The sequence below is a fragment of the Gossypium hirsutum genome, chromosome D06 (assembly GCF_007990345.1).
Source record: "Gossypium hirsutum isolate 1008001.06 chromosome D06, Gossypium_hirsutum_v2.1, whole genome shotgun sequence".
NCBI lineage: Eukaryota > Viridiplantae > Streptophyta > Magnoliopsida > Malvales > Malvaceae > Gossypium > Gossypium hirsutum.
In genome coordinates, this window is record NC_053442.1 from 25,750,873 (window position 1) to 25,774,880 (window position 24,008).

General features: G+C 33.7%; 1 protein-coding gene and 2 long non-coding RNA genes across 7 annotated transcripts; all 3 read right to left on the minus strand.

Annotated features, from left to right (window-relative positions):
- Positions 1–3,767: 3,767 nt before the first annotated feature.
- Positions 3,768–4,257, minus strand: LOC121218336 (uncharacterized). Its single transcript, XR_005914571.1, has 2 exons — positions 3,980–4,257; positions 3,768–3,850 (listed from the first exon to the last, which is right to left on the minus strand). It is a non-coding gene; the product is annotated as an uncharacterized lncRNA (long non-coding RNA).
- Positions 4,258–4,900: 643 nt separating this feature from the next.
- On the minus strand, positions 4,901–8,651 carry LOC107901645 (uncharacterized). 5 transcript variants are annotated; one of them, XR_001685339.2, is made up of 10 exons: positions 8,233–8,639; positions 7,944–8,008; positions 7,776–7,863; positions 7,638–7,682; positions 6,936–7,005; positions 6,767–6,858; positions 6,301–6,536; positions 5,887–5,916; positions 5,316–5,568; positions 4,901–5,205 (listed from the first exon to the last, which is right to left on the minus strand). It is a non-coding gene; the product is annotated as an uncharacterized lncRNA (long non-coding RNA). The 5 variants fall into 5 exon arrangements; XR_001685337.2 differs by lacking the exon at positions 7,944–8,008 and having other exon boundaries at positions 8,233–8,651; XR_005914572.1 differs by having other exon boundaries at positions 6,301–6,858; positions 7,944–8,011; positions 8,233–8,643.
- A 14,036-nt stretch (positions 8,652–22,687) lies between these two features.
- Positions 22,688–23,644, minus strand: LOC107900070 (uncharacterized). The gene has a single exon (XM_016825786.1). It carries the CDS (start codon positions 23,642–23,644, stop codon positions 22,688–22,690), a length of 957 nt encoding a protein of 318 aa, XP_016681275.1.
- Between the last annotated feature and the right edge of the window lie 364 nt (positions 23,645–24,008).

The window sequence follows — 24,008 nt, forward strand, 5'->3', positions numbered from 1 at the left end:
AGTTTAAGGTGTTTTTTATTTTAATTAATAGATTATTAAAGTTGGTAGTTAAATAAAAGTATTTTGTTAAGTAAATTTTGATTATTTTAAAGTTTAGGGACTTATTTATGAAAATGTTAAAATTCAAGGAAAATATTGTGAATTGATGATAAATATGGGTTTTTATAAGACTAGGTAAAAATCTGCTAACATGAATTTTAGCTTAAAAGAGTAAATTTGCAAGTTTCGAGTTTAGGGACTAAATTGTATAAAAGTTAGAATGCTAGCGGAAAATTTGTAAATTGAAAATGGAAGAGTTTAATTGCATAAAACTACTTGTTAGAATGCTGGAAATGTATTAATTGGGTTGAATTATTATTTAGATCAGGAAATGCCGTAATCAGATTTAAATCGAGGAAAAGCTAAAGTTTCGGACTAGTTGTCATTCCGTTTTAGTAACCGTTTTAGTTGAGGTAAGTTCGTACAAGGATTTAAATTCATTAATTGATGGATGAATGTGGTTTTAGTAAATATTATACCTTATATGGATTAGATTGTTAGTTACTCGATATTTTGGAATTTTGGATTAAATCATAATGTTGTTAAATTGAAAGTTATAATTTTGGATTAAAGCTCCTGTCAGAACTTATGTAATGCAAGTGCGCGTAGAGGCCTTAGCTCTTGATGTTATTGTTGGTACCTTTCCTACCTTTGATATTACAGTATATGCATTGGTTGACTCTAGATTGACACGCATTTATATATGTACTAAGTTAGTAGCAGAAAAGAGTTTATCGGTTGTGTCACTTGAATATGTTATTAAGGTAATGAACTCTTTAGGTTAAAATGTTATAGTTGAATTGGTTTACAAACAATCTTTATTGAGAATTCAGGGTTGAAATTTTCATGCTTTATTACATTTTTAATAAATTAGATGTTATCTTGGGAACGAATTAGCTTACTGCTTATGATGTTGTAATGAATTGTCGATAGAAACGGATTTGTTGAGATACAATAATGGTGGGTTGTTATACATTAAATATGATAAGTCTGATTGTGGTTCTAATGTGATTTCAGCGATATCTGCACAAAAAATTTATACGAAAAGGCTGTGATATGTTTTAATTTATAACCTGGATTTTAGAGTATCTGAAATGAAAGTTAATCTGTTATCAACAGTTTACAAGTTTACACATGTTCTTCCTGCGAAATTGTTGGGTTTATTGCCAGTGCGAGACATCGAATTTTTCACAAAAATCACTACCAGGAGACTGCTCCAATCTCAATTGTTCTGTACAGAATATCTTCAACCGAATTAAAAGTTCAGTGGAAATGATTAATCGACAAAAGTATTATTCGATTGAGTGTATCACTTTGGGGCACACTTGTACCGTGTTCTAAAAAAGAAAGATGGGTCGATAAGTTTGTATATAGATTACTAGTAGTTGAATAAAGTCATGATAGAGAATAAATAATCATTACTTCATATTAAAGACCTATTTGATCATTTGAAAAGTACTATTGTGTTCTCGAAGATAGATTACCGATTTGGTTATTATTAGTTGTGAGTTATAGATATAAATGTATCAAAAACAAAGTTTAGAACCTGTTATGGACACTACGAGTTTCTAGTTATGTCTTTCGGATTAAATAATGCCCCTACGGTATTTAAGGATCTGGCAAACCGGGTTTCTTTTCAATCACATCTCGACAGATTCGTTGTTATTCTTTATTAATGGTATACTGATCTATTGTTAAACTGATTCAGAGCATGCTGAGAATTTGAAATTTTGTATTATAGACGATTTATTAAGAATTCCTAGATAATTATATTGCCGAGGATGAAGCTATTACAGGAAAACGTTGAATTTGTTTAGTCAAGTCAGGTAACTGCTTCAACCTAAGCCCAGAGAAGAATTCATTATTTATTGTAATGCTTCACTCAGATGATCTTGAATTATGCTTGTTTGATTATTAAAGAGTCAAAAGTTAAACTGTTATTCTTTAGAGAATTTATGAGATGCAAAGAAAATGTTCAAATATGTGTGCTAACCAATTTTGAGATTTTGTAGGACATCTTATACGAGCTTAATAGTAGTGTTTATTTGTTTTAAACCAGGTAGCAACAAAATGTATAATAACCTGAGACAGAGTTACTGATACTTAAGAATAAACGTGACATTTCAGAATTTGACCGAGACATCTGATATGTCAATAGTTCAAAGCTAAATATCAAGTTTTGTCTGAATTATTACGGTTTGTTATGATTTCTGAATGGAATGAGAGCGAGTCACGATAGATTTTGTATCTAGACTACCTTTGATGTCAAGAAAGAAAGACTTGATCTAAATTGTTATTATCACATTGATGAAATCAGCTCATTTTGTTCTACTCAAAACGGATTACCCACTTGAAAAACTAGTTGAGATGGCGCAAACAGGCAAATAGTCGGAACGAGAAATTCAGATTCTATAAGACATAATATCGTGTTACATCATCAGGTTCAAGGGTAATTGAGAAAATGTTTACTATTGGTTGAATTCAAGGACACGAACAGAAATATAGAACCTTATTATACTGATCAGAATAAAGTGTGAACAATCTAATTGAGACAGTTTTGATTTGGAAAAGAATTGAAGAGCCTTTCAGAACATTATGCCCAAAACTATTTTCCAGTAAGAAATTTCAATGACTAAATTCTCTTTAGGGGGGAGAGTTGTAATAGCCTGTTTTCAGTGGTGTCAAAAATAGTGGTTTCGGAATAAAAAATTCGAGTGTTGAGTCCAAAAATTTTTATCATTCTATTTATCTAATTCAAATATAATTATAATGAATTTTGATTTGGTTAAATTTTGCTAATTGAGCAAAAAGTTAAAATATAAGTGGTTGTCTCGAAAGTCAAGTGGTTTTGAAAAATGAGGTATCAGGACCTCATTTTTGTAAACTAAGCTTGTAAATATTTTATGAGTGTTATTAGGGTCATATTAAAATTTGGTTAAGAAATTTTAACATTTAAATAGTTAATTAATTAAAAAGAACTAAATCATAAATGTTGCAAAAGTGGGTTTCTATTAGTTAAATGGCTTAAATGATTAAGGAAAGATAAAGCAATGGCTTAGATGGTAATTAAACCATATAAATGTGTAGTGGACATTTATGGACAAAGATTTGTTGTTTATTAATTAAATTATTAAGGTTAAAAAAGTAATTTAATAGTAACAATATAAACAAATAAGAATTAGCTATCATCTTTTTTTTTCTTTTGTTTGCGAAACCACCATTTTTAAGTGAAGAAACATTCGTCTAAGCTTGCCTTTGGTGCATGGTATGTTTTTTATCCTCGTTTTTTTATGATTTTTATGTATTTGTGATCGTTTTAGCTTAATCTAGCTAACCTGGGGGTCAATTTGTAAAACTGTTAAAAGTCTAGGGACTTTCCATGAATGAGTTTGTGGTTTCCATGAATGAACGTCATAAAAAGTTCATCATTATATCGATTTGGAGCCTCTGGTACCGTAGAAATAAGTTAGTGCATGAAGGAGTCCAATTTTCGAAGCAGGAACTACTGGGTTTTATTAGAGGTTTTGTACAAGAACTATGCTTTAGCAGGGAGTATACCAGCCAGGGTATAGGACTCGATGGTAAGGTAATTTGGAGACCACCGAATGATGGATTTGTCAAGCTTAATTTTGATGCATCTTATTTGCAAGATATCAGTTTGGCTGTAACAACAGTCATGGCTAGAAATTATAAAGGTGAAATTGTTGGAGCGGAGACTTACTTTTTTGATGAGGTTGCTGACCCTTTCGTGGCAGAGGCTCAGGCTTGCGAGAGAGCGTTGATTTTTGCGCATACGATGGGTCTCCAACGGCTGGTGGTGGAAGGGGATGCCTTGTCGATCATTAAATCCATTAGAAACAGAGAGGTGGGTAAATCGATTATTAGATCGATCGTTCATCACATACAACAGCTAGATAGGAGTTTTAAAGAGGTTACTTACACATTTGTGCCTCGGGAAGGAAATGAAGCGGCGCATGCTCTTGCCATTGAAGGAAGGAGGAGAGGGGTTTGTTGGAGATGGGATACTGATGTTCCAAACTTGGTTCTGAAGGCGGTGAGGAAGGACTGGGCTGCGTGGGTACGGAAGTCTTAAGGTTGTTGTTGAAGTAGCTTTGAACTTTGGAGAAGGTTCGGTTGAATCTCCAAGTAGCTGTTCATAGTTCTGGTGTTTCCTTTCTGTGGGCTTGATGAAGAATACTGTGGGAAGCACGTTGGCTGATTTGGGGTTATGGAAGAGTCACTGCAGATGTTTGTTTGGTGTTTCTTTTCTTAAGTGAACTACCTGTTTTGTTCTGTTTGGTTTTGCTTTCTTTAATTTTGTTGATATTTTCTATGCTTGTATTGATTGCGGGACAGCTGTGTCAGTTGTCTCTTCGTGTCTCTGAGCAGTGGCTTTTATATAAATCAGCCTATTTTTACAAAAAAAAATTGGTAGTTAAATAAAAGTATTTTGTTAAGTAATTTTTTATAATTTAAAGGTTTAGGGACTTATTTGTGAAAATGATAAAATTCAAGGGAAATATTGTGAATTGATGATAAATATGGGCTTTTAAGCATCGCAAAAAACGTCGTTATAAAGATCGCTAAATTTTGAGGCGTTTATGTAAAAAAAGCCGCTATAAAACATGACTTTTAACTGCGCTTTTATAAAAAAACGCCGCTAAAGAATATGACCTTTAGCGGCGCTTTTATCAAACACCACTAAAAGTACCGTTCTTTAGCAGCATTTATGAAAAAACGCCACTAACTTTGGCAAATTTATAACATTCAATTTTCATCTATATACAACCCTTCCTATAGCATGAAATCCAACCAAAAACAGTAAATCTAAATAATACTTCAAATTCAACGAAAGATATAATGATATAAATTGATAACTGAAATATAATTCAAAATATTCTTACAATAATGTTAAAAGTTGCAATGTTAAAAATATTCTCTTTTACAATTATAGTATTAGTTAATGTTAAAAAACTAACTAATACAATAATGCTTTAAAAAACTAACTAATACAATAATGCTTTGATATGCATAACATACAAAAGTAAATAGATATATCAACCTATTGGCACTAATTCAGCAATAATATTTCCTCTCTAGAACGACATTCCTGCCTTTTGGTCCAAGAGTGACTCCAACCAAAACAGCAAGCTTGTTCACACCAGTCTACAACAAAAGAACATGAAGTAAGCTAGAGCAAACATATAAAGGCTGTGAAGTTCAGTTGAATACTTAACTAGTTAGGCAACTTTTTAGCATTTGAAACAAAGACTCACTTGTAATTTCCTTATGGCTGACCCATCCTTATTGAAATGTAGCTCTTTTACAGCAGAAATCTTGGGCAGACGAGATCTTCTACAACAACATTTCGTCTACTAAGAAATGAAGATGAAGAAATGGATGCTAAAGATGACAATCTGTTGGAAGAAGATGAAAGCTTCTTATCCATGACCAGACCATTAGGTGCAACGAATGAGCCAACTGATGACATGGCTGTGAAAGTGGATGCCATCTTACTCTTTTAATAAGCTGAAAAATATTCAAAACCATGGTTTTAGAATCAAGGTTATCTCAAATGTAAATTGATGAATAAGCAAATTTTTTCAAATATTTTAATTTCTACAACTAAAACACAATAAAAAAACAAATGAAGGTAAAATTCACAGGTAAAACCAATAATTTTTGAAGTATTTCAAGTTTTAACAAAGTTCAAATATAAACGAAGGGATTTTTCTAATATTTTCATTTTCTAAAACTCAAAAATAATAATTAAAATATAAAGCTAAAATTTAAACAATTCGAGATTTTTTTTAAGAAAACTAGTTAGGAAAACATAGGAATAAATACCTTAAATTTGCTCAAATTCGAAGCAAAATTCTGAAAAAAAAAGAAGTAAATTAGTACCAAAAACAAGAATGAGAGAGAAGCCATGAGAGATGGAATATTGATTCCGAATATAGTGACAAGTGGCAAAGCATTTGTGTCAATCAAAGTTCACAGCTATGCGAAGGACAGATGCTCCATAAAATAGAAGTCTAAACTTAAGTCAAATTTTCTTTATAGAACAATTTTAAACAAAATCAATTAAGAAACAAAAGAAAAATGGGGAAAAGAAAGCCAACAGCAATTACCAAGGAATAGAACCCATACTTGGCAAAATGTTAGCAAAAACTAACAGTAATAAAGCAGTCATACAAACTTATTATCCCTTTGAAAAAAAACATATATCTTCACACCTTAGAAACCAGGGCAAATGCATACCTCAACATTGCCCTCGTATTCAGCATCCATCTCCAGCTGCTTCAGTGTTCGGTGAGCCAAAAGGAGTCCAACACAATAAGTTGTGTAAACATCTAGAGAAGTAAATCTCACCTACTGCATAATTTGTAAGGCCAACTTCAAGTCCATAGTGAGGAAGCTCATGTCCGTAAGTTGCTGCAAGAACTATATCACCAGAAATACTAGCATGTGATTTGTGCAATTATATCCTTGTTGGTCTAATAAATATGTTAAGGTTAAAGTATTAACTAGCAACCCATAAAAGAACAAATAATCACATTTTGAATTAACCAAGGTATTTCAGCACATTCAGCAGCCTATATGTCTAAACAGTATACCCTCAACCCAAACAGAAATTATTCACCATAAATAACATAAACAAGTGCTGCTTGGGATAGACAATGCAAACAAAATGATGAGGGAAAAAAATCAGTCAGAAATAGGATACAAATCGTGCAACCAAACAATATTTTGGGGTGTTGTATTTGTTCTTGTCCTGATTAATAAGACGACTCTTGGCCTGATAATCCATCTTGCCCTCTACAAGATTAAAACAATTATTACAACATCAAAACAGTAAGTGTGATACAATACAGATATAGGCCTAGTTATGGTACCTCGCCTTCTCTTGAACTTAACTTGATATCTCTTGAAATAAGCCTTGGTCTTTTGAGCTTTAACGAAAGGCTGTAGCATAAAACTAACAAACTCAAAAAACCAAGACAGCATATATAATAAACAAAGAAAATAATTGGTAGTAATCTAAGACAATGTTTCCTTCCATAAAAACATGTTTAATATATTTTACGAATGTGAAAAACTAAAACAAGACTAACAACCAAATATTACCTAAATTTATTCAATAAAAGGAATTTACAACCTTAAGCCTTTTAACCTCTTGCTGCTGACTTTGAATCTCAGGACAGCTTATCAGCAAGAAGGAAAATGAAATAAAAGTAGAAAAAATAAATGCAAATGAAATTTGAAATTAGTTAAACTCCATAAAACCTTCGAGTTTACAGCAAAATATCAAAATTGCTTACTATACACTTAAACTACAAAGAACCTTCGAGTTTACAGCAAAAAATTAGATGCTGCTTAAAATACACTTGATTCTGCTACAGGCAACAAAACAACAGATTTTATAATTGATTCTATTGATTCTTTTCTCGAACAAAATTGTGCAAAGATCTGACATTATAAACTGGAGATAAATAACATATACAATGAGATCTAGAATGCAAAATGCGAAGCTAAACTATGGTGTTAATTAGAAGAAAAAAAATAAAAACGGAAAACGATTGTGAAGAGAGTATTACCATGGCTTTCACTCTGGCTTTTTTAAGCAGCCGAGTCTTGTGGCTCTGCCAAGAGAGAAGGTGTTATATTTCTAAAACCCTAGCGAGACTTTATATTTCTAAAACCATATAAGTAGAAAAATATTCTTCCAGACTTACAGCGCAAGCCGCTAGCGTCATATTCTTTAAGTTTGGCAACAATAATCTCGCCAATAAATGGACGAAACACAATCAATCTTAACTCAACCTGCCACAACAGGATTTCAAAACTTACATTATTTAGTTTCCTAGTTTAGGGTAAAATTGAAGCTTGGCGTCAAAACTTACATTATTTAGTTTCCTAGTCTATTTGTAAAATTGAAGCTTGGGTCTAGGGATAACCAAATTACAAACTGCTATTAACAAAACAAATACAAACAAGCAGATATCAACAATCCAGATTACACCTTCGATTAAATACAAAATTACATCCCTCAGAAATTAAATATAAGACTGCTTTTTTCATTTCTTATTCTCACATCTCTCCAACAAATTTTCGTTTTAACCCAAAGACTAAATATTCAAAGCTAAATTAGTTCATATATTAACCTTGTAATTTTCAAATAAAAGAGCTTACCAACTTTCAAATTTCCTAAAAGGCTTCAGTTCAGGCACCAGCCAATGTCAATATTGGACAGATTAACAAAGAGAGAGAAAGCAACAGACAGAGATAAGGCAATGGGAAAAAGCAAAGCAACGGCGTCGGGATGGGTTTTAGAAGGTGAATGGCGTCGGGCCGTAGGCACGTTTTCGGTGTCGGCGATGGGTTTTGGTTTTGGTAAGAAACGCAGCTCTTTGAGTTGAGAGGCTTATGAGAAATGTTCTTTTTTTTAAGCTTTTTAGGGTTTTTTTAGGGAAAAAAATAAAGGGGATCGGGGTAGGGGAGAAATGGTTTGGGAAAAATAAAATGGGAAAATAAAATGAGATTTCAGGTGGGATTTAGGGTTTCCGGGGTGCGGGAATCGATTTTGGGAAAAAGAGAGATTTCATTTGAAATTTTGGGATAAAAAAATATAATTACAAAACCACGTGGTTTTGTAAAAATATGTTGTGGCATTTGGAAAAAAATTGTTATTATTGCTCGACTTTTAGCGGCGTTTGGATCAAAAACGTTATTATTACTTATTTTTTGCTTGCTAACGCTCGATTTTTTTATAATTTCATATAAATTTTAAATAAATATTTTTTTAAATTTTAAGTAATATTTAAAAGAATTAGATAAAATTATAATTTTTAGTTTTTGTATTTCATTTTTATTTTTGTATTTCTTTTTTTGTTATAATTTGGTCCTATCTAAAATAGATAGTTATCTATTCATATCGTTACTTTTTTATTTATTTATCAATGTTTTTTTAAATCTAATATTTAAATATATCAAATGGTTTAGATTAAATATTTTTTAAATACAAAAGCATTAATTGATTGTATAAAATTACATCATTTAACAAATCTCAAGTAAACCTTAAATCCTAAACTATTTAATATATATAAACTTTATCTATTATCTCTTAAATAATTTAAATTATAATCATAATTTTAATATATTAAAATTAATATTATCTCTTTTACAATTATATAAAAAATTATTTAATGTATAAATTAAAAACCACTAATTAATCTAAACTCTAAATCTCTAACCCTTATCCCTCAAACCCTGAATTATAAAACATAAATCATAAACGCTAAACCCCTAACACTTAACCCTTAACCCTTAAAACCTAAACCATAAACCCCAACCCTTAAACCATAACCCATAATCCATAAACCCATAATCCATAAACCTTAAAATAGTAACTCTTAAAACTTAAACCCTAAACCATATACCCTAAACCATAAACCCTAAACTATAATGGACACTAATTTAATATTTTAAAATTAATACTATCTCTTTTACGATTATATAAAAAATTATTTAATATATAAATTAAAAAACACTAATTAATCTAAACTCTAAACCCCTATCCCTTAAACCTTGAATCATAAAACAAAAACCATAAACCTTAAACCCTTAACCCTTAAATCACAACCCTTAAACCATAAACAATAATCCTTAAATCATAAAGTTCGATCTATAACGGCATTTTTCAAGAGCTGCAGCTAATGCTCGATCTATAGCGGCGTTTTTCAAGATGCGCCGTTAATACTCGATCTATAGCTGCGTTTTTTAAAAACGCAGCTAATGCCACTAAAGCTCAAACGGTAGTGTTGTGCTTAATTTTTTTGCGGTGTTTTTCAAAAAGCGCCGCTAATGGTTGACCTATAGCGGCGCTTTTTCAAAAAGCACTGCTAATGCTCGATCTATAGCGACGTTTTTGAAGAAGCGCCGCTAATGCTCGATCTATAGTGGCGTTTTTCAAGAAGCGTCGCTAATGCTCGATCTATAGCGACGTTTTTCAAAAAACGCCGCTAATGCCACTAAAGCTCAACATAAAATGATGGCGTTGTGCTTAATTTTTTTGCTGTGTTTTTTAAAAAGTGCTGCTAATGGTCGACCTATAACTACGTTTTTCAAAAAGCGCCGCTAATGCTCAACCTATAGCGGCGTTTTTTAAAAAGCGCCGCTAAAAATGTCGCAAACGCCGCTAAAAATGTCGCTAAAAACATGTTTTGTTGTAGTGTATATGTTAAATTGAATTGTATGCTTTAAATGGAATGTATGTGTTACGTCTAAATTATATAGTTTTTTTATCACTTTTTTACTTATAATCTATGCAAATTTCGAGTATATGGACAGCTAATTGAGTCATTTTAGTTCATATTAAGACATTGGGAATAATTTTAGTAAAGTGTGTAATTTTATGAAATAAAGTATTAATTTTACTATTTTATGTTACATATTAATTTTTGTTCAACTTGTTGCAGTTGGACCACTGAATTAAATAAATGTGGGAGCCAAGACACACATGGACATGAGCTAATATCCACTTCATGTGGACGGCAACATAACAATTTTGACCTAGGAAAATTAATCAAGCCTAGTTGAAAGTTGGTTGCTGAGAAAGGCTAGTCTACTAGCTAGTTAGGTTGTCAAAATCATCCAACAATGGGGAGAAGAGCCTAAATCAGCTAAGGCATGAAAATCAACCCAAATGAGCTTTGGAATATTTAAACTGAAGGTCCTTGCATGTGTGAAAAGATCAGAAATCAGTCCTCAACTTAACCTTTAAAAATCGTCCAACCCTATGCATGATTCATGCATAAAATCAAGCATGAATCAAGCAACCAGTCAACCCTCTCTCCAATATTTATGGTGGGCCAAATAAGGGAGAAATCCTTTCATGCTATTTTTAGCAAACTCCCAAGCCACTCCACTAGTATAAATACCACCTCCCATCTCTCATTTCATTCATCCCTCAATTCACATTTCTATCATCTTTCTCTCATCTTTCTTTCCTCTTTTCCACGCATAAGCCATCCATTTCTCCACTTCCCTTTAGCTGCCATTTCCCTTGAGAAAAACTAATACGAGCAGCTCGGCCCAATTCAAAGGCCAGACTAGAGATGGGCCTAGTTTCTCTCAAGGCCCAATCACAAAATCCAAATCCAAGCAGTTAAAGTCAAGCCTCAACTTATTCGTTCAACACTTTATCACAAAAAAATTTGAAAAGAAGAGTTGAAGCTTCAAGACGATGGATTTTGGAACAATGATGTATTAGAAGGGATTAATTTTATTAGTGGGCCTAAAATCTCAATCAATGATGACAAGCCAATGTGGAGAATGTTAACAAGCTTAGGCATTTCACTTCAAAGACCCTAATCAATCCCACAAGCTTAGGCGTTTCATATTGGGTTCGGGTTTTAGGCTTAATTTTTATTATACATGAGCCCAATATTGTGTTTATTATCTCTTATTATTTTTTATTACGAATTTTTTTATAAATATGAAGTATTTTAAGTTATTAAGAGTTTTATGTTAATAAGAAAGTTTTGTTTAAAACTACTTCTTGTTTAGATTAATTAGAGTTTTAGTATACTTTAGAATTTTATTTGGATGTACTTAGCTAGCCTATATAAAGGCTTCTTCATTGTTCATTAAAAAAACAATTTTTTTCATTAATAAAGTTTTCAACACTAGGACTTTATTTCTTTGAGCAAGAATTCTTTCTTGTGATTTTAGAAGTAGTTTTATTCTCGATTTTCTTTAAGGAGTCTTAGGGATTCATTCTTCACCCTTCAATTTGCCAAGGATTATTTGTTAGAGGGTTGATTAGAGTCATTAATTGAGTTTGTTGGGATTTATATCTTAAAGGGTTCAATTGGACATTTGTCCTTCTATCTATCATATCCATCGGTTTATTCAATCCATATTCCACTTTTAAATTTCGTCTATTTTTTTCTTTGTTCTTAAATTTCATCTTTTACTATTTTTGACTTTTTTATTACTAAATTTATTTATTTCTTCTTTTCAGATCAGATCCAAATCTTTCCTTTTCGAGTCGAACAACTTGAATTCAATCCGCTTCCACCTTCATTCTGTATCATTTGTTATTAGATTCGGGCATTCTAGGTGTTCTTTATGTTCTTATAAACTGATTTCCAGCAAGCAATCTCAAAACAGTTTTTGTTCTTTTTACCTAGAAAGTTTTCGGGAAAAAATATTTTTCAGCGGGTAAACGTTTTTCAAACAATCTGAAATTTTACATACTGTTTCTTGGCACTATTTTAGAGAATAAAAAATATTTTCCAAAAAAAAGTGATCGAAAAAAATAAAAAAATAAGAAAATATTCTGTGAGTTGAATTTTGTGCCGAAATTGTTTATATCTAATCTACATTATTTGAGGAGACTCTAGTTAAAATTTCGTGATTTTTGAAAATCGGAAACACCTTGAACAAAAAAATTCAAGTTATTTTCCATTATTTCAGGTTTTCAGTTGGGTAGTTTATTTTCTTTGATTCTAGCATTAGGTTTTCTTTTGTTTTAGGTTTTTTTCTATTATGCATTCTAACACATTTTTGTTTCTTGTGTTAATAGGTACGAAAATAGTTGCCTCTCCTTTCTTCACGCAACTCACTTCCTTTGGAGTCGAGTTTTTCTTTGGCTTCTTAAAGCTTTAGGTCAACTTTGTTAGAGAGTCATCCCACATCTTTTTGGATATTATTGAGTTTGATTACTCTTTAAAAGTTACAAGCGAGAAAATCTTAATTTCTTTTCTTTGTCTCTTAGAGTTTTTTCTTTATTGCGAGTGTATAACGGTGAGGTTTAATTTTCTTTGATCAATTTTTTTCTGAGTTTTTTATTTATTTTAGCCTCTGGTAATGGTACTACACGTAGTAAGGGCGAGGAGCATGATTTATCCATGGTTACCATGGACCAATTTACAGCAATGCTTGATGAACTTCGACAAGAATTCAAAGAGGCACAACAATGTTTGGGAACTAAGTTCTCCACATTGCAAGCTCAAGTCCTTCATCACATAGCAGTCCAACAAAATTTTAGTCAAACTTTAGCTCGAATGGAAACTAACAACGATGATGATGATGATGATGAGTAACCTCTTCGTCATGATGATAAGACAGATGATTATGATGATGGTTATGAGTTGCGACAATCTTCTGGATGTATTAAATGTGGCTCGCTTACTCATGCTACAACCTCTGGTACTAGTTCTCATAGCCACTTCTCTATGAATAAACCAAAATTTAGTGTTCCACCATTTAAAGACAAGCATGATCTTGACGCTTATTGTGATTGGGAGAATAAAATTGAGCTACTATTTGAATATTACAAATGTTCAAAGGAAAAGGAGGTTCCATTAGCTACCTTGAATTTCTCCAATTATGTTTTAAGTTGGTGGACTCAATTACTATGGTCCCAACAAATGAACCATAAGAGATCCATTGGCTAGTGGGATGATTTAAAGCGAATCATGCGAAAATGGTATGTATCACCTCATTACTATAGGGACCACAAACAGAAGCTTCAAAATCTTGTTCAAGGTAATAAATCTGTGATGGAATATTTTCACGCGATAGAGGTTTTGATACAATGAGCTAATAAAGATGAGAAGGAGGAAGATACTATAGCTCGATTTGTAAATGGGTTGAATGAAAATACCACTGAGATTTTAGATCTTCAAACTTTTATTGATTTGGACGAAGCAGTTCAAAAAGCTTGTAGATTGAAGAACGATTGAACCAAAAATCTAAAAATCATTCATAGGGTTGTGCATCTAATTGGAGTACATTGACCTCTACCTTTCAGGGCTTAAAATTCATTCCACCACAAGTGAATCGTATACCTCATCTAAAGACAAACCTAAGTGACTTAGTTGGAAAGATGGGGCGGCACCTAAAGGTACTTCTTCTATTGTACAGGTACCTTCTAGTACTTCTTCTAAACCTACTTTGAATCATTCTTGTGATGTTAAATGCTACAAATGTAATGGCAATGGACATTTTGCTCGTGATTGTCCCAATCAAAGGGTAATGTTGATAAGTAACAATGGTACCCTTATTTCTTATTCTGAGAATGATGATTTAAATGCTACTAATGTTGTTTGTGACTATGATAACGAAGAAGAATATGAAGAGGTTTTAGAACCTCCAACTGATTGGGAGGATTTGCTTAAGTCTCATTGTCTTGTAGTGCGACAATCCCTTAGTATTCAAGTAAAGGACAATTTTGGTGAAGTGCAACGGACTAACATATTCCACTCGAGGTGCTTGATTCAAGGAAAGTTGTGCCAATGTGATGAGTATTTTTTTAGTGGATAATTTATCTTTACCTTGTCAAAGACACCCTAAGCCATATCACTTACAATGGCTTAATGAAGGTTTAGAAGTTAAGGTAGTTAAATAGTCCTTAATTGCATTCAAGATTGGGAATTATTCTGACGAGATTTGGTGTGATGTAGTTCCCATGCATGTCTCTTATTTACTTCTTGGTAGACCATGGCAATATGATCGTGATGTGGTGCACAATGGAAAATTGAACCGTTACTCCCTTGTGTTTAAAGGGAAAAAATTTATTCTCACTCATTTGGATCCAAAAGATGTACACAATGATCAGCTCAAGATGAAAAAGTTTTGTGAGGGGGTTATAAGGAAGAAATATTTAATTGAAAAGATAGAGAGAAAAGATGCCATTAGTGATAAAATTCAAAATACAAATGGCCTAATGGTGAATGAACCCTTTAATGGTAAAAACAGAGTGTGAAATTTATTTGCAAGTAAAAAAGATGTGAGGAGAGCCCTATATCACAAACAACATTGTATCCTTGTGAGGTTTAGACAAATTTATTTATCTTTAGCTAACCTTAACAATTTTTTGCCTAGTGTATTTACATCTTTGTTGCAAGATTATGAGGATGTTTTTAATAAGCCACTTGAAGGTTTACCACCTCTACGAGGCATAGAGCACCAAATTGACTTAGTACCTGGTGCAACCATTCCAAACTGTCCAGCTTACCGAAGCAATCTAAAGGAGACAAAGAAGTTACAAAGGTAAGTGGAAGAGTTATTACAAAAGGGGTACTTTAGAGAAAGTTTGAGCCCTTGTGCCGTCCTTGTCTTAATGGTGCCTAAGAAGTATGGTTCATTCCGAATGTGTGTTGATTGTTACCTAATCAAAAAAATAATGGTAAAGTATAGGCATCAAATCCCTAGACTTAAATTACATGCCTGATGAGTTACATGATTCAATAATTCTTACTAATATTGATTTAAAAAGTGGTTATCACCAAATTCGCATGAGGGAAAGGGACGAATGGAAAACAACCTTTAAAACTAAGTTTGGATTCTATGAGTGGCTTGTTATGCCTTTTGCTCTAACTAATGCCGCTAGTACTTTCATCAAATTAATGAATCATGTTTTAAGGCCTTATTTGGGTAAATTCGTGGTAGTATATTTTGGTGATATTCAGATTTACTCAACTTCTTTGGATGATCCTATTTTCTATGTTAAATCTATTTTGGACGTTTTGAGAACTGAAATGTTATTTGCCAACCTTGATAAATGCACTTTTTGTTGTAATAAACTAATCTTTCTAGGTTTTATAATAAGTGCTCAAGGTATTCATGTCGATAAGGACAAAGTAAAGGCAATTAGAGAGTGGCCCACTCCTAAATCAATTACCAAGGTAAGACCCTTCCATGGTTTAGCACGTTTGGTGAAAGATTTCTCCACTATTTCCGCCCCATTAACTGAAGTTATTAAAAAGTCTGTGGGTTTTACGTAGGGAAAAGCTCAAGAAAAGGCTTTTCAAGCCTTAAAGGATAAATTATGTTCTACTCCAGTTCTTAAATTACCTGATTTTTCTAATACTTTTGAACTTGAATGTGATGCTTCAGGTATTAGAATTGGTGCGGTGTTGATGCAAGAAAAAAAGGCCAATCGCATATTTCAGTGAAAAACTGAATGGGGCGCAATTAAACTACTCAAGTTATGACAATGAGTTGCTTGCATTAGTTCGAGCTCTACAAGTTTGGCAACATTACTTGGTGCCACATGAATTCATAATCTATAGGGATCATGAATCCCTAAAATGGTTACAGGGACAAGATAAGTTGAGCAAGAGACATGCTCGATGGGTAGAATTCATAGAGACATTTCCATATGTAATTAAATACAAAATAGGTAGAGAAAATGTAGTTGCTGATACCTTATCTCGTAGATATTCTTTGATAACTACATTAAATGCTAAAGTCTTAGGATTTAATCATATAAAATATTTATACTTAAATGATGTTGATTTTGCAAATATTTTTCCAATTTTGGGAATGGTGTCTTTAACAAGTTTTATCTTGTAGATGGGTTTCTTTTTTGCCTAAATAGGTTATGTGCTCCACAATGTTCCATAAGAGAGTTATTAACTCATTAGGCATATAGTAGAGGCTTAATAAAACACTTTGGTGCCGTCAAAACACTAGATATTCTACAAGAACATTTCTATTGGCTGCACATGAAGAAGGACGTTGAAAAGGTATGTTCTAAATGTATTGCTTGTAAACAAGCAAAATCAAAGGTAATGCCTCATGGGCTCTATACTCCTTTGCTGATTCCTTCTTTGCTATGGGTAGACTTATCCATGGATTTCATTCTTGGTTTGCCATGAACTAAAAAGGGCCGAGATAGTATCTTTGTTGTTGTTGACAAGTTTTCAAAGATAGCTCACTTCATTCCTTATCACAAAATAGATGATGCTACACATGTGGTTGACTTATTCTTTAGAGAGGTGGTGTGCCTACACGGGATACCTAATACCATTGTATCTGATAGAGACGTAAAGTTCCTTAGCCACTTTTGGAAAGTGTTGTAGGGTAAGCTTGGTACTAATTATTATATTCTACTACATGTCACCCCCAAACTGATGGACAAACTGAGGTAGTCAATTGAGTCTTAGGTGCTTTACTACGAGCTATTGTGGGTAAGAACCTTAAAAACTAGGAAGAATGTTTGCCATTTGTTGAATTTGCATATAATCAATCTATTCACTCTACAACTACCTATTCCCCATTTGAAGTTGTTTATGGTTTTAACCCACTAATTGTACTTGATCTTGTGTCATTGCCTATAGAAAAAATTCTAATTTAGATGGGGAGAAGAAAGTTGAATTGGTGAAATCCATGCATGAGAAATCAAGACAACGAATCACCAAAATAAATGAAGCGATTGCCCACAAAGCTAATAAGGGGTGCAAGCAAGTTATCTTTGAGCCCGGTGACTGGGTTTGGGTCCATATGAGAAAAGAATGATTTTCAATTAAACGCAAGACAAAATTAAACCCATATGGTGATGGACCTTTTCAAGTACTCAAGTACATTAATGAAAATGCATATCAAATCAATCTTCCCAGTGAGTATAATGTTAGTGCCACTTTTAATGCCGTTGACCTTTCTCCTTTTGATATTACAGATTCGAGGGCAAACCCTTTTGTGGAAGGGGAAATGATACGAGCAACTCGGCCCAATTCAAAGGCCATAATAGAGATGGGTCTAGTTTCCCTCAAGGCCCAATCATGAATCCAAATCCAAGTAGTTAAAGTTAAACCTCAACTTATTCATTCAAGACTTTATCACAAAAAAAATTTGAGAAGAAGAGTTGAAGCTTCAAGATGATGGATTTTGGAGCAATGATGAATTATAAGGGATTAATTTTATTCATGGGCCTAAACTCTCAATCAATGATGACAAGCCAATGTGGAGAATGTTAACAAGCTTAGGCATTTCACTTCAAAGACCCTAATCAATCCCACAAGCTTAGGCATTTCATATTGGGTTCGAGTTCTAGCCTTAATTTTTATTATACATAAGCCCAATATTGTGTTTATTATCTCTTATTATTTTTTTATTACAAACTTTTTATAATTATTAAGTATTTTAAGTTGTTATGAGTTGTATGTTAACAAGAAAGTTTTGTTTAAAACTATTTCTTTTTTAAATTAATTAGAGTTTTAGTATACTTTAGAGTCTTATTTGTATGTATTTAGCTAGCCTATATAAAGGCTTCTTTATTTTTTATTAAAGACACAATTGTTTTCATTAATAAAGTTTTCAACTCTGGGAGTTTGTTTCTTTGAGCAAGATTTCTTTCTTGTGATTTTTAGAAGTATTTTTCTTCTCGATTTTCTTTAATTCACCCTTCAATTTGCCAAGGATTATTTGTTAGAGGGTTGATTAGAGTCATGAATTGAGTTTGTTGGGATTTATATCTCAAAGGGTTCAATTGGACATTTATCCTTCTATCCATCATATCCATTGGTTTATTCAATACATCTTCCACTTTTAAATTTCGTCTATTTATTTATTTATTATTTTTTGTTCTTTGTTCTTAAATTTCTTCTTTTAACTATTTTTTTACTTTTTTATGACTAAATTTATTTTTTCTTCTTTTCAGATCAGATCCAAATCTTTGCTTTTCGAGTCGAACAACTCAAATTCGATCCGTGATAGGTGTCGAATCCACCAATATAAACCTACACCTAATTTTGAAAATTTAAGGAGTATAGGGAGTAGGGTCGATCCCTCAGAGACTGGGTTTACTGCAAATTATTGCTCTCTTGACCAGATTTATGTCAGGGCAGTTGTCGTGCCCAAGAAATTTGGGGGGAGGATAAAATTGAAAACTTGGAACCTAAAATAAATAAATAAAATGCGTAAAAAAGTAAAAGCTAAAAATAAATAATAAAAAGTAGTTAAATAAATCTGAAGAAAAATAAATTAAAATAAGCTCAGCTTTAAGCACGGATTTTTCCTCGTCTTTGAACCGATCCTCGAAATTAGATGAACTCCTCTTTTCCAATAAGCTAGTTATAGCTACCAAGGACGCCTCGGACACCAACTCTTCCTTGTGTAAATTAGTTATGGAACGTCCAATAACTAACCCTTACCGATCGAACAACCACGAAACGTTCGTGATTTAGAACTCCGGTAGCTTTGCGTTCTAGAAGAGCCTAGCTCGAACCAATGCCCTCAACCGCGTGGGACATTTAAATCCAGTTACTACTTCCCTTGACGGAACCAAACAGCAATCTCCACTTGGCACGCCAATGTGTTCACAGAAAACCGATTAGAAACGTTCCTTTTGGAATTCCAACTGTACGTCTAACCACACTAAATCAAACGACGTCTTTTTTGACTTAATGTTGATCTAACTTTGTGAGTTGAAAAAATCATACTCTTAATCCGGAGAAATAATAAGTACTGAAATTTAGGAGTTAATTTGCTCGAGTGCGTAGCTCACGGGTTTTGACGAGGTTAATTCTGGCCTAAAGCTGAAATGGATACTTAATAAAAAAACTTGGTAATTAAAAACTTGATTAATGACTTGATTCAAGACTTGATGATAAAATGAACAAAGTAGTCCACTATTTATACTAGTGGCTTTGCTAAATTAAGAGCCAACTAGTATAGAAAATCAAGGAATAAAATATTAAAAATCCCTAAATAATCTCCCACTAAGTCAACAAAAATTTCAGCTAATTAATCTTGGAAAAATTCTACTTTGGTCCTCCTTCTTTGCTTCTTTCTTCAATCTAGCCCAATTGTCTCATTTTTCTTCTATTTAGCCCCAAATTGCACCCCTACACAAAATTCAACAAAAACATGGAAAAATTAGTGGTGCACTCTCATAAATTAACCAATTTAATTACATAAGATATGTAACTTTAGCATTTAATCAAATCCCCCTACTTAGCTTATGCTAGTCCTCGAGCATTTTGTATGTATCTACAAAAAGAAAAAAAATTTCTCCAAAATAGGACTTGACCACCAGGGTTTGCACAATTCAACAATTTAATCCTAGCACATTAACATCTCAAATAACCTAGCCTAAGAAGTAAGTAAATATATTTCAGAATTTATTAGAGATTGATAGACCTACCCCTAATTTATTTTTATTTATAATAATTATAATAATAATTTTTGTGTACTTAGGACATTTTCGAATTTTTTTGCGCGAGACAAGATGACAACCCAAGCACCATGTTCCGGTTACTCGATTCGGATGTCTCTAAGTGGGTTATTTCGCCCTACTCGTGATAGCTTGTTAGCGGAGTGAGTGCAAAGAAATTAGATAGTCACACGAACCTTTTTGCGCGAGATGTGATGACAACCCAAGCACCACATTCTGGTTACTCAGCCCGATGTACAACCCCAATTTTTCACTCTTAACATTCGTATCAGAGGAGTATTTATTCATTTCTTCTTTTTTTCTCTTTTTTTTTAAGAAGAGAAGACAAAAAATTGACATGTTATATAAGGTAGACAGTCAAGCAAACTCATAATTCCTAAAAAAAAAATTCTTACCCACTAAGTCTAGGCTATTGAAAAGTTAATGTGTAAAGAACTAAATAGCTAAATAGGTCAAACCATAAGTGTACCATCCTAATTTATCAAAAGAAAAATTTTACCTTTCACGGAAAACATGCAAAAACAGCGACAACAAATAAGCAAAATAGAACCAATATATGTTCCCTTCCCCCTACTTATTTTACATTGTCCCTAATGAAATTAGAATTGAATTAAATGATAAAAAGTAAAGGTAAGTAGGGAAAGGAAAAAGAAACTCCCCATGTATTTCAACGTCGTGGAGGGTTGCCTAGCAGATGTGTCCACAGTGTTAAATGGTGGGTAGGTGGATTGGGCCTTGGCTGAAATTAAAAGAATTTTGTGGGCTGACATGGGGGATTTAATTTTGTCTTGGAATGTCTCCCTGCAAAATAAAAATAAAAATAAATAATAAGAAAAAAATTAAAATTAAAATGTGTATTTTTTTTATTTCTTGAATTTATTAGCTAAGCTATAAACTCGAGAAATAAATTATTAAAAACCAAGATTACGAGATTTGGTAAAACTATCGTGATACATGCACCAAGAAAGTTCCCAGGAAAGAGAGGTGAGTCACAATGGACATTCTTAAGTACCAAGTCTTTTCTTAGACAGAACTAATCCTTGACATGCATTTTCATTTTTCGTTTTACCAAAAATTTTATTTGCATAAAGGGAAAAATTTGGGTTGCCTCCCAACAGCGCTTTGTTTAACGTCGTTAGCTAAACGACCTGTTATTCAAATTCTGGGCTCCTCGAGAACAATCTCCTCAACTGTGTGCATTTGAAAATTCTCGTAGAAGGGTTTTAGTCGTTGACCATTCACCTTAAAGCACTTCCGGGTTTCTTCGCTTTGAATTTCCACAGCTAATCGCTTGAGCATTTGACCGATGAAGGGAAGTGGAAAATGGTCTTTTCGGGTAGCTGCATTCAACTTCTTGTAATCAATACAAACCCTCCATCCATTCTGGACTCGGGTAGGGACCAGCTCTCCTGACGAGTTTTTCACCATTGTCACTCCAGTTTTCTTGGGCACGACATGAACCGGGCTAACCCAATCACTTTCAGAGATCAGGTATATCATTCCATCATCTAACAATTTTTGGATCTCCTTCTTTACTACCTCCATCATGGGTGGATTAAGACGTCTCTGAGCATCTCTCTTTGGTTTCGTGTTATCTTCGATGGAAATTTTGTGCATATAAGTGGATGGACTTAGCCCTTTTATGTCGGTTATTGTCCAAATAATAGTCTCCTTATAATTCCTTAGAAATCGAACTAGACTTTCCTCCTCGTCTCTGGTTAGTTTGTTTGACACTATCACTAGTAAGGTGTCTTTTTCTCCCAGAAAGACGTACTTGAGGTGGTCAGGTAATACTTTAAGCTCCAAGGTTAGTGGCTGCAAAATCGAAGGTAACATTTTAGTTTGGGAAGGTAATAGTTCAGATTGGTTACCTCGATTCGTTAACGATAGTTGCGTCTCCAAGTGTTTGACAATTTCTCGCAACGGATCTCCTACAATTGATAATTCCTCGAGACGACTTAAAACATCCATGTCAATGCTTCTATAAAGGACAGTTTCCAACTCATCATAGTCATGATATTCAAAATAAGATTGAGTTAAACAATCTATACTATCTATGCTAGAAATATTTGATAGTGAGTTAGGATGACTCATAGCTTTGTAGACATTGAATTTCACCATTTCCCCGTCAAACTCCATTGTCAGTGTTCCGCTTCGAACATCAATCTTTGCACTTGCAGTACTTAAAAACGGCCTTCCAAGCAAAATGTCAGATGAATTAGTTGAGTTATCATCTTCCATATTAATAATGTAGAAATCTGCAAGGAAAACTAATTCATTAACTTTAACAAGGACGTCTTCAAGCAACCCTTCGGGATAGACGACTGACCTGTCCGCCAACTGGATAATTACTCCTGTCTTTTTCAAAGGACCCGTGTTAATCAACTTATAAATAGGATAAGGCATAACATTAATGGAAGCCCCTAAATCACACATGGTTTTCTTAATGCCTACATTACCTATCTCACAGGAAATAGCAAACATACCTTGGTCCTTGTATTTAGGCAGAACTTTCTTTTGCAGTACTGCGGAGACATTTTCTCCTACATTTACTCTTTCGTTACCTATTAACCTCCTCTTGCTAGTGCACAATTCCTTGAGAAATTTCGCATAACGAGGGATTTGTTTGATAGCGTCGAGCAAAGGGATATTTACCTCCACCTTCCTGAACGTTTCGAGGATTTATTTTTCCTCCTTCTCTTTCTTATCCTTTGCGAGTCTCCCTGGAAAAGGAGGTGGCATCCCAACTGGTTTCTGAATTTCTGATTCTGATTTGGCTTTTGGATTAGAGATTTGCTTTTCCCGTTCCTTGTCTTGCCCATGACTTTTGTCTAGAACTGTTTCCAGAACTTTTCCGCTACGAAGAGTTATTGCACTTACATTCTGCCTAGGATTTGGCTCTGTCTGGGAAGGTAATTTACCTTGAGATTCCAAACGATTAACTGCCATCAAGAGTTTACTAACTTGATTAGTTAACTCTTGTATTGATGCGTCTGTCCTCTGTTGATATTTAGCAGCATCAACGGCAAGTCTCTTCATAATAGCTTCTAGAGATGTGCTCGGCTTGGGTGGTGGTTGCGGTGGTAGCAGAAGTCTCGGTTGGTATGATGGATTATATCGGGGATTAGCTCCGTAATTTAAGTTGGGATGATCCTTCCACCCGAGATTGTAAGTGTTTGAGAAAGGATCATAGCATCTTTGTGGAGGTCCCGGAAAACCTTCGACAACATTGACATGTACCGTTGAATTTTCTGTCGGATGTTCAGACGTAGTACATATTCCACACAGTTGGGTCAGATTCTTCTTTTTTATAAGCATAGATTGAACAATATTAGTCAGCTTATCCAATTTATCTTCTAAGGATAAAACGTTTACCCCATTAACCCATCTTGTGGGTTCTGAATTCGGCTGATACTGTTGAGAATTTGCTGCCATGGTGGATATCAGTTCTCTTGCCCTTTTAGGAGTCATATTGACAAGCGCCCCTCCACTAGCAGCGTCAATCATCTTCATTTCCATAGGGAGCAAACCCTCGTAGAAATATTGAAGAAGTGATTGTTCGGTCAAATCGTGTTGAGGACAACTTGCACAAAGTTTTTTGTATCGCTCCCAATAGTCGTAGAGCGATTCACTCTCCATTTGGCGAATTCCCACTATGTCTCTCCTAAGTTCAGCTGCTCACGATGCTGGGAAAAATCTGCCAAGAAAAACACGAGATAAGTCATCCCACGTTGTAATAAAACCGGGGGGTAAGTAAAATAACCATTCTCTTGCTGTATCAACTAAAGAAAAAGGAAAGGCCCGAAGTTTAATTTCATCTTCGGTTACTCCCTGAGGCTTCATGCTCAAACAGACCATGTGGAATTCTCTCAAGTGAGTGTGTGGATTTTCATTCTTCAAGCCTCGAAAAGTGGGCAAAAGGTGAATTAGGCCTGACTTCAACTCGAACAGAGTTTCTCCGGTTGCATAGTTGATGCATAACGGTGTTTGCTCATTGGAAGCA